The 11,529-nt window shown below is 42.6% G+C and overlaps 1 protein-coding gene across 1 annotated transcript; it reads left to right on the top strand.

The window, feature by feature from the left end:
- Positions 1 to 339: 339 nt before the first annotated feature.
- On the top strand, positions 340 to 10,960 carry LOC310643811 (uncharacterized protein). The gene is made up of 2 exons (XM_083368394.1): positions 340 to 537; positions 7,350 to 10,960. The coding sequence occupies exon 2, from the start codon at positions 7,360 to 7,362 to the stop codon at positions 9,385 to 9,387; it is 2,028 nt and encodes a 675-aa protein (XP_083224520.1). The 5' UTR covers positions 340 to 537; positions 7,350 to 7,359; the 3' UTR covers positions 9,388 to 10,960.
- Positions 10,961 to 11,529: the final 569 nt, after the last annotated feature.

The raw sequence follows: 11,529 nt of genomic DNA, 5'->3' as shown, positions 1-11,529 counted from the left end.
TTTCTTTTCTGACTCTTGCAGAGTGGATGGATCTTAGCTGCTGTTTCTGAACAGATTGTGTTGGTTACCAGCTCCTTTTACGAACCCTCCTCCTAGATTTTCCTGAAGCTTAAGAGTCCGATCCTAGAAATACAGTAAAAGGCCAAATGGCCTTTGTTGAAAAATGCTCACTTCTTTCTTGTGGTGAATGAAAACCTCTCGCTTTCCTTTCCACTTTGTGTGTCGAACTCAGAAGCAAGGCTGCAAGTCTTGGCTACGTGCCCAGGACTGTTAAAACGTTTCCTGCCCTGTCTGGGAACAGCCCCATAGAATGTGTCATTTCTTAATCCATCCGCTAGAAAACAGGGTTGGTTCAGAGGCTGTTTTTCAAATGGCGTAGACTCTGCTATAAACAACAGGCCATAATAGGCACTGAACATGCTCCACCTACCGTTAGCCACAGCATCTGGAGATTTGCAGAGCTGAAAAAGAACACGAGCAGCGTCTTTGAGAAGAGAGAGTCTCTGGACAGCCTCTCTTCAATTTGTCAACACAAAGGTAAGTTTCTTTCATTGATTCCTGAAATGCGTAAATGCGTACACAGCAACCGTGTTAGAGAAGCCACGGGTTTCCTATGTAGGTAAAAAAAAATGCCTTTGCCTGAATAGAAATCTTGTTTGCTGGGAAGGAGTACATTTCCATTCATGTTATGCAACTCTTAAAGTGATAAACTGCCTGGTGGAGCAAAGATGATTTCACGGGATCCAGATGAATTCTGGAGGCAATGTTTTTTTCTCCCCCACTCAAGAGGACAAGCCAGGGAGAAGCGAGAAGCGGTGGAAGCATCTGAAACTTCTGCTGAGGGTGCTGTGCAATTAAAGGCAATCAGAACAGGCACTTCTGTTCTGATTGCCCTTAATTGAGGGTGGGTGTCTTTAATCTGGCCTATTTTCTTGACTAGCAGTTGGCTATATTTTGGAATTGCCCAGCACAGAGAAGCAGAGCGTGTTTTGATAGAGTGAAAGCAGAATGTTCCTGCTGGCTCCGTATAGTGGCCTGTAGTGTCTTTTCGATAGAAAAAAAAACCTCCTCTTAAATGAAAAGGAAATGGAGGCGGAAAAGCATCACAACTTCAAAAGTAGTTCTGGGTGGGATGCAGACATGTTCTTAAGATCGGTGTGTGTATGTGTGTGTGTGTGTGTTTACAAAGCTGCCTGCCAAGATGCTTCTAAATGTTGGGAAAAGAGGGAGCACCTCTTCCCCATTTATATATAAGTAGTTTCAAGGGGGAGACCATGTTTTGACTGGGTTGATGGAACCTAGAATAACAGGGTGGGAAAGGAACCTAAGAGGTCTTCTAGTCCAACCCTATATCATTCCAAAATGAAACAAAAGGTGGCAATTCGTTTGCATGATTTGGCACAGAGCTGCTACGATGATTAGCAACTCTATTAGGCATGAAACCGATGCCTGCATTTATCAATAGATCTATAGTTTGGAGCAAATCCACTGCAGATTTTCTTATTTTCTGCCTAGTTGTTCTGCCCGTTAATTCTGAGGTGGTGAAACTTGGAGCAAGTTGGTAGCGCCTTCTTGCGTTATTCGCTGTTGTTCTGCATTACTAAATAATTCTGTTTCTGACAACTGTGCATGATACAAGGTGGGAAAGTCCAGCCCATTTTGAGGTATGTTCCCTACCATGTACTAGCCACACCCATGGATGACTATGCTACATAGCATTATTTTTACAAATCCTTGGTAGATCTTTCAAGTGAATTGTTGTCATTTTAAGAATGGCTTGGTAGGAACCTAAAGCCACAAATTTAACCGACAATATGAAAAACCAACTGATGCACTAATACAATGCTGAGCTGTAGCACCTAGGGGAGGTTAAAAGCAATACCAGAAAGCAACATGATATGATGAGAGCCAAATGACTTTGGATGGTGGGATTCACCTTCCCAGCCCCAATCACTTAATGGGTTCAGTCTCTTGTGGTGAAATATTTTGGTAGAAATAATGAATTTAAACATGGTCTGGCACTCATGAAAAGATGAGACAGCATGTAGCCTTTTTTTTGTCCTCCTTGCTGTGTGCTGGGAAATAATTTTTAGGAAATCAAATTTAGAACTCCTAGCCGGTAAAGAAGCTCATGATGTGTTTTTATTCCATTTATGCCGCCGAAAATGTAAAGAGGTTTCTGGATGCTAAAAAAGGATGAGGGGAAGAGAATGCCCTTAGTTTTCCCCAAAATTTGGAGTTGATCACAAAGAACTATAGAGCATAGAATAATATGGTTGGAAGGCCCTTGGAGGTCTTCTAGTCCAACTGCTGCTTGTAGCAGGAGATCCTGCACCATTCCAGACAAATTGCTGTTCAGTCTCTTCTCAAAAACCTCCAGTGATGGTGGCTGCCTCTAGAGCAGACATGTCAAACACAAGGCCTGGGGGCCAGATCCGGCCCGCAAAGTGGTTTCATGCGGCCCGCGAAGCCATCCTGGAAACAGTGAGGGAACGGCCCCCACTGCCTTGGCCCTGGCCCAGAGACCCTCCTCCTGCCAGAGACCCTCAGATCTGTCCCACTCCTGCCCAGGCCCCCATAGGCACCTTTGATGCGAACAATGTAGAGCTGGCCACGCCCACCCAGTAGGCCATACGCACTCTAGCCACGCCCACCCAGTAGGCCACGCCCACCCTGGCCTTACCCACCCGGCCCCCTGAGGGCAACCGCAATGCTGATGTGGCCCTCAATGAAATTGAGTTTGACACCCCTGCTCTAGAGGCAAGCTGTTCCACTGATTAATTGTTCTCACTATCAAGAAATTCATCCTTAAATCTAGGTTGGATCGCTCTTTAATAATCCTCCACCCGTCTTCCACCTGTCCTCAGGTGCTTTGGAGAATAGGTTGACCCATTCTTCCCTGTGATAGTCTCTCAAGTATTGGAAGTCTGCTATGATATCTTCCCTAATCCTTCTCTTGTTATACTAGACATATCTTGTTCCCCCAATCATTCATCACATGGCTTTGTATATCAGTGTAGGCTCTGAGTGGTTATGGAAAAAAAATTGCTTTGATTGTCATTGGAGTCCGAATTTATTAGAGGAGTGGGAAATATTTTAAAATAAATAAATACTCTAATATTCTCCCCCTCCCTTGCTTCATAGAATCCATAGGCAACAATTTATAGATCCTAGAAATTTATAATATCAGATTGTTTGAAAGTTTTCCTAAACTGTCCTTCCTGAATATATAAAATAGTTATAAAATATTCATGTAGGGTAACACTTTTCACTTTCCAATTCAGTTACTCAATGTTCAAAGATACTATTTCAGGGACTGGGTTAAGGAAAACAGAAGAAACGGTAAACTTTTCAGAATATGATGGCCAGAAGTTCATGTTACAGTTACATTAATAAAAATTTATAGCTAAGGAGCTAAAGGTTTGGGGTTTTTTTGAGCAGATCTGACTTTCTGGATTAATTTTCTTTCACTTTGCATGTTGTGCCATATCGTTAGAATGTTCTTGATTTTTTTTAATGCTTGCGACACACTTGCCTACGTGTTTTATTGGTAAAGACATCCTGCCCCAAAGTTGCAAAATCAGTGTGTCACAGCGAAAGAACATGACTTTACACTTTAAAAGAAGAAAGACAATTCATTTATCGATCAAGTTGTGCGATATAAAGGGTAACCTCCCTTCTTCCACCAGTTTATTTTTCTAGTGAAGCAGTTATGGGAATGAAACGCTGAGATGAGAGGCTTAAAAGAAAACAAAGAAACAAAAAATATCCTAAAACTGTTTACATAACACATTAAAGGTTAAGGAAAACAATAATTTTCCCTAAGCTGCTGCTCTTGATTGATCATTTTGATCTGTGAATGAGATGTTCTTTTCTGGAATATTTAAATTCATTTAGCTGTTTGAATACTTTTCTCCACCCTTTTCCCTTTTCCCTCTTCCCTCTCCCCTCTCTCCTTTCCTTTCCTTTCCTTTCCTTTCCTTTCCTTTCCTTTCCTTTCCTTTCCTTTCCTTTCCTTTCCTTTCCTTTCCTTTCCTTTCCTTTCCTTTCCTTTCCTTTCCTTTCCTTTCCTTCCCTTCCCTTCCCTTCCCTTCCCTTCCCTTCCCTTTCCTCCTTTCCTTTCCTTTCCTTTCCTTTCCTTTCCTTTCCTTTCCTTTCCTTTCCTTTCCCTTTCCTTTCCTTTCCTTTCCTTTCCTTTCCTTTCCTTTCCTTTCCTTCTTTCCTTTCCTCCTATACTGTTATGCCTTCCAGGAATTCAAAGAGAAGCTTACAATGGAATAATATAAACTTACTTACATAAAAATATACACAAGAAGCAAGTCTTTAAACCAGTGAATTCAGAATTAAAAGATGCACAGTAAAAAGAAAGCTGTATAAAGTAGCTGTATTAAGTAAACAAAGACTGTTTAATGAGCATCCACGCACATGTGTGCTATGCATTATGGCGTTGTATTAGAATACAGAAGGGGTCTTCTGCTTAAGTTGACACAAAGCAGCCTGTTTCACCATCCTCCTGATTCCTTCCAGAGCTCAGAGCAACATACAAGTGTCAGGTTAACAGAGAACATGCAGTTGTGGCTGAATATAAATGTTGTACAGGAGCCAAAGCTCTGAGTTTACCAGAGTTCAGATTTAGTAGGATCACTGAGTACGTTTGTTGTTGCTTCTCAAATTGATAAGTGTTAAGATAGAAGTCCTCCTCCTCCTCTTCCTCCTCCTCCTCCTCCTCCTCCTCCTCCTCCTCCATTGTACGAAAACACTAGAAGCAGAATTTAAAAATAGAGGAAATCGTTAACAATATCAAAGTTTATTGAGCCTACTGACTGATGAAAGAAGTTGAGAAAGAGACTTGATTAGAGCTTAGAAGAAAGGCAGGGATCCAGTTTTGTAAGCTATGGTCCCTTTGACTGAAGTCTTCCTGTATCTGAAGGAACTGCCTAAGCCTAAAGACTTAACATGAAAACTTGGTCCAAACTTGACTGCCTAGCCTTGTGCGGGGGACACAGAGGCTCACACAATTATGGGGCTGGTTGGCCCCATAAGGACCCCCCCCTCATCTGTTTTAACAACTGCTAAACCCCCATCTTGGAATTTTTCACCTTTTGAAATTTTATAATATTATTTTTATATTTTTACACTTTTTAACCTTATTCTGATTTTAATGTTAATTTTATTGATTATATTGTACACTGCCCAGTAGCCACTCTCTGAAGGATATGCGTTGTAAAGAAATATGAAAAATAAACAAAAAAATAAAATAAACAAAAAATAATAATTTCAGTGGCAGCATCTGCACTGAAGCCTGCAAAATAATTTGAGGAGAACAGTTTTCTATAGTGCTTAGTTGCTCTACAGTACACTTACTAGGCATATGACAAATAGGATAGGATTGGCCCTTTTATGACTTGAGGACTTCAGCTCCCAGAATTCCTCAGCTGAATGAACCTTTATTGTCAAAGTACAACCTTCTCCATTATGATCAAATGCTGTGTACTAAATTTGCAGATTTGTTTTGCATCAATTTATCTTATTTCTGCTCTGTTGTTCTCCCTTTTGAGATGTTCAAGTGACAACCCGAGATCAAGAAAGAAGGCTTTCATTTGGGTCTAACAAACAAAGATAGAGACAGGATGCAAATTGGACCCTTTTTGGCAAGAAAGACTCAAAGTCAGTTCTCTCTGGATATCGTGGAGTGAAGTTTGGGCATTTGGAAATGATCCCAGAATCTTAAGTAATTAGGAAAGATAATGGGAAGTCTTTGTGAAAGGGACAATTCCTATTTCTGACTTCTCTTACTGCTGCCCAAGCACATAAAAATAAAAAGGCTTCCTTTTGCATTTTTAAAAAATCATTAGTCCATTGTAGGGGGAAAAGAAAAAAACAGGATATGAAGCAGGCCTATTTTTACCAAATCTGTTGAAAAGCCAGCTCCAGGAATTGCTTTTTCCTTCTCCCCTAAAGTTTCTCAAATTCTAAATTCTAAATTTATCATCATCATTATTTTGAATGCAAGCCATTCTGGAAGCATTTCTTAATGAAAATCAAGATTAAATCTAATTGAAAAAATATAAGTAAACTCTCCAAAGAAAATCTTGAATCCAGAAATGCATACAATTTGTCATTGCCTCAGCAAGGCACAGTTTTTACACAGAGTAGAAGAGGGATCAAGAGCTAAAAATAGATCTGGCGTCTGCAAGGTTTTGTTTTGTTTTGTTTTTTGGTGCCTTCTAGTCAGTGCTGACAGGGACGCGGTGGCTCAGTGAGTTAGGACACTGAGCTTGTTGATCAGAAGGTTGGCAGTTTGGCGGGTTGAATCCCGAGTGCCGCGTAGCAGAGTGAGTGCCTGTTACTCGTCCCAGCTTCTGCCAACCTAGCAGTTCGAAAGCACGTAAAAAATGCAAGTAGAAAAATAGGGACCACTACAGTGGGAAGGTAACAGCGTTCCGTGCACCTTTGGTGTCTAGTCATGCCGGCCACATGACCACGGAGACGTCCTCGGACAAGCGCTGGCTCTTCGGCTTTGAAACGGAGATGAGCACCGGCCCCTAGAGTCGGAAACGACTAGCACGCATGTGCGGGGGAACCTTTACCTTTACCTTTAGTCAGTGCTGACATCTGGTGACAGCCTGGAATAAGTCCAGGGCTTTTTTCCACATAGAATGCTCAGAACGGAGTTCCGGCACCTTTTTTGGATGGAACCTTGTAGGGTAGGCAAGGCGGGTTGTATGTCATGTGTGAGTTCCAGCACCTTTTTCTTTTACAAAAAAAAGCACTGAATAAGTCCTTCTATTTTCCTTGCAAGATTTTCAGAAGTGGTTTGTCCTTGCCTTCCTTCTTCTAAGCCGGCTGGGTTTCTTTAATCTTGCTGTTTGAACCCTTAAACTTCCATTGATTCCTGGGCTGTGGGCAAACACATGTGTTACACTGAAGTACATGTAAGGATTGTATCATAAAAGTGTTCTGTGCCTCAAATTCATCCCTTCTCTTCTACAGTGTTTTGTACGGTATTCTATAGAGTAGTACCTTGCACTCAAGAATCAGCCTTATATGAACTTGTATTATTTTTCCCCAGTTATGTAACTACCTAATTTCATGTGATTCCAGAAGTATGTAATTCTCCTAGGTTTTTGGTAATTTCCTTGCCAAAGCAAGTCAGTTAAGGAGGACAAGAGGCTTCACAATCTCTTTTGACTCTTTGCCCTTATTGTGGAGAGGCACCCCACAACCTCTAGAAGCTCTCTGCCTTGGATAATTTTGGGGGAAACACCCCTCTCCTTGACAAATTTGTATCATTTGTGTCATACTTGCATTTCTCTCAGACTAGATGTCTTCCCCATTTTATTTTGCAGAATCGTCGTCATGGGGAAGTTCCTGTTGACCTGCTCAATCGTGATTCTCTTCATTTTGCTTCAGACAGAAGAGATTGTCTCCATTTCTAAAAAAGGAAGCAGTAGGCCAAGCAGCAGCAGCAGTCGAAAGTCAAGCCGGCCTAGCAGACCTGTCAAGCCTGCAGAGAAAACCAGAAAACCGGCACGCCACCCACCTGTCCACTCTGAGAAGAAGCCTGATAATCCTGCACGGCATCCTCCAAGCCACGCAAACCCTCCTCCATATAATCCTGCACATCCACCCCATAATCCCGCCAACCCACAAAATCCAAGACACCCTCCACCTTATCCTGTCAACCCTCAAAATCCTGCTCACCCCCCAAATAGCCCTGTTAATCCAGGGAATCCTCCTCCATACAACCCTGCCCACCCCCCAAATAATCCCGTTAATCCAGGGAATCCTCCTCCATACAACCCTGCCCACCCCCCAAATAGCCCTGTTAATCCAGGGAATCCTCCTCCATACAACCCTGCCTACCCATATCCGGTCAACCCCCGAAACCCGGCACACCCTCCCCCATATCCGGTCAACCCCCAAAACCCGGCACACCCTCCCCCATATCCAGTCAACCCCCAAAACCCGGCACACCCTCCCCCATATCCGGTCAACCCCCAAAACCCGGCACACCCTCCCCCATATCCGGTCAACCCCCAAAACCCGGCACACCCTCCCCCATATCCGGTCAACCCCCAAAACCCGGCACACCCTCCCCCATATCCAGTCAACCCCCAAAACCCGGCACATCCTCCCCCATATCCGGTCAACCCCCAAAACCCGGCACATCCTCCCCCATATCCGGTCAACCCACAAAACCCGGCACATCCTCCCCCATATCCAGTCAACCCTCAAAATCCAGGACACCATCCCCCATATCCGGTCAACCCTCAAAATCCAGGACAACCTCGCCCATATCCGGTCAACCCTCAAAATCCTGGGCATTTCCCACACCAACCATATAACCCCCAATATCCTCAGTGGGGACATGATTCCAAGATCTGGAAGCCCAAGAAACCCAAGACTAACATGAAGCATATAGCTGGAGCGGCAATTGGAGGTGCAGCAGTCGGAGCTCTTGGAGGCTACATGATGGGACGTGCCATGTCTAATCTGCATTTCCCCTTTAACAACATGAATGAGGAGCGGTGGTGGCACGAAAATCGCAATCGTTATTCGGATCGCGTTTACTATCCCCAGTACACTGAGCCTGTTCCACAAGATATCTTTGTGAGAGACTGCGTGAACATCACAGTGAAAGAATATGTTGAGCCCACCGGGAATAAAACAGAGGACGAGCTGGAAGCCACGGTGGTGACACATGTGGTCAGGGAAATGTGCATCGAGCAGTATCGTACTTTCTCCAGCTCTCCAGGAGGAGGAGGCAGCTCCAGACCTCATGGTGGCAACCCAGCAGACCCGAAGCCAAAGGGTGATGAAGTGAAATATGTAGTGGGGGAACCTGTTGTGGATGCTCCGGTGGAAGATCCTGAGAGCTACATCTTAGGCAGCCCCATCGCCAAGATGTATTTTAACTTTAATGACAGTGAGGAGGAACGATGGTGGAATGAAAACCGCCACCGTTTTGCCACCCATGTTTACCACCCAAACTCTAGCCAGCCAGTTTCAAGGGAGGCTTTCTTGAGTGAGTGTGTAAACGTCACGGTAGGAGAGTACGTGAAGCCCACTGGAAACCAAACCAAGGATGAATTGGAAGCCAGAGTGGTCACACAGCTGGCGAATGAAAAATGCATGGAGATGTATCCCCGCTTTGCTTGGCTCACAGTGGGAGGCAGCTACTATAATCATAAACCAGAAACTACACTGGAGTTCAAACGTGAGTTCAAGCATGAACAGGGAGCAGCTCCCAGAGGAGCCAATGGACACAATCTTGGTAACAATGCTGTGTCTGATTTGCATTTCTCCTTTGAAAATGTTTTGCCCCTAGTTCATCCTTTTGTCATTTCAGTCCTTACCTTAATCACTCCTTTCCTGATCTTCTAAGGGCTACGCTTCCTAAGTCTCTACCAAGCTTGCTATTCACTTATCAGAGGTCTGGAAGATCTCTCTCTCTCTCTCACTCCAGCAAGAATTTAGTTGTGGCTTTATGCTTTTCTGGAGACTGCATCAGTTCAGTACAATGGGGTAAAGAGATGCAGTACATGTGATATCTATGAATGAATTCCAATTGCCATCAATCAATCAACAGTGATTCCTTTTTTGTATTTGTCAAGTCTAATTTAAGCTGGAGACAATGGATATTTCCCCCCATTCCTGTTGCCTAGATCCCTCAATGGGATCTGCTCAATTTTTTCAGGAAATATTTTAGCAGTTCAAATGATAGTAGAAGTTGCTTTTGAGATGGATGGATGGACAGAAGGAAGGAAGGAGACTTCTGCGGTTATTTAAAATGAATACATCAAGATTTGAACTGAAGATTCTATTCAGACACAACTCGTCCAACCTCAGAACCAAATTGACTTTCTGAACAATTGGGATCAAGCAGCTGAATAGGTTTGGATGTGGGCTTTTTTTTAATATTTCCAAAATAGCTCTCCTCTAATGAGAGCTGATAATTCCAACACATATCTGATTAATCAACCATCTTTGCTGAGTGGTGAAAGCTGTCACTCACCTCAAAAGAGAGGCAGGCAACATTTGGTGGGCAAACATAATTTACAATGTCGGGTCTGACACCTGCAAACTTGCTGCTGAAAAACCATGCCATCTGGATAGGCTGCAAATGTTGAGCTGAACGCTTTTTTGACTTTTTTTTTTAAAAATTATGATATACTTTTATTAGAGCGTTTCCCACAGGTTCCTGTCTCACTGTGGTGGAAAGCTGAATCATCACTTTTCAGCAATTGTGGAGGGGGAGGGGGGGTTAAGGGTTGCAGAAAGAAGACTTGAAGTCACTTGTGATTGGTCCTGGGGCTCCAGGGCCCCCTGCTTGATAAACTGTTTTTGTGCCCTCTTTGTTTAAACTGTTATCCCTACCCTTAAATATGACTGGGAAGTTTTGTCTACTCATTAGTAATTCATAGGCTGAGAATACTGTTTGGAAGCCACATGGCGCCATGTTGTTTTCCATTCTTTGTTTTCCTTGACCTCTTAAAGGTTATTGAATGCTTGGGTGGGTTTAAAATCTAATTGTCTATGGAGATTCTCAATTATCCAGGTCATGGTTGTCCACAAGGTGCTTCTCCCCCCAGAAGGCAACTGGACTGTCTTGGTTTTCTTCTTTGAAAACATTTCACTTCTCATCCAAGAAGCTTTTTTTTCAGTTCTCATACAAGGAGCTCCTTGGATGAGAAGCAAAATGTTTTCAAAGAAAAAACAACAACCAAGGATGTTTAGTTGCCTTTTGGGGAAAAAAAGCACCTTTGGAGTTAAACTCTATCTTTAGTATTGTGTATTGTTGTTGTTTTTTGCCATGCTGTGAGAGTTGTCACAAATCAGAAGTGGAAAGAGACTTGGCTTGGATTGAAATTATGCCAAAATTGAGTTAATTACAATGGGGCATCAATCCAACAAATGCAGAAATACGCAAATAAATAAATTTGGGTTCTTAAGCTTATACCAGGACTATGTGTGCTTCTTCCCTTGAAACAAAAGATGTGCTTGGATTTATTCCATTTTCCTTCCGGCCCTATGATTCTCAAAAGGAGTCTCTTTGAGAAAAGAAAAGCTGTATAATTAGCTTGGCTTAAATTCTGAAGATGGTTCCCATCATGAAAAACTGTCTTCTTTAAATATGATACAAAGAATTTTTTTTTTATCAACTCTCGATAAGCAATGTGTTGATAAAACACTGCTGGGACATTCTTGCTTAACTTCTATCAGTAGGTGTGGTTAAGCTAGTAAGACTAATGAGGAAGCACAACACTTCTGTTATTTGGCTCTTTCCTTAATTCATCTGAAAAAGGTGAGAAACATAAATTTCAAGCTAGCTTTAGCATCTTCTTTAGTTAAAGAAGAAAGAAATCCTGAAGGCTAGTTGGGATACAACACAGTGTTTGTGTTTCTGTTTAATTTTCCTTCTTTGTGTGATGGAAGGAGATACACAAGAACACCTGGGAAGTCTATTTAAGCATCAGTGTTGTGAACAAAAAGCTAGAATTTTAAACTATTTTGGTTATTCATTAC

The sequence above is a fragment of the Vipera ursinii genome, assembly GCF_947247035.1.
Source record: "Vipera ursinii genome assembly, chromosome: 8".
Taxonomy (NCBI): domain Eukaryota; kingdom Metazoa; phylum Chordata; class Lepidosauria; order Squamata; family Viperidae; genus Vipera; species Vipera ursinii.
Note: the sequence above shows the minus strand (reverse complement) of the source record. Positions and strands in the feature narration are given on the sequence as shown.

Bases quoted from the DNA above. Each gene is read 5' to 3' on its own strand.
- LOC310643811 (XM_083368394.1), top strand. From the start codon at position 7,360: ATGGGGAAGTTCCTGTTGACCTGCTCAATCGTGATTCTCTTCATTTTG.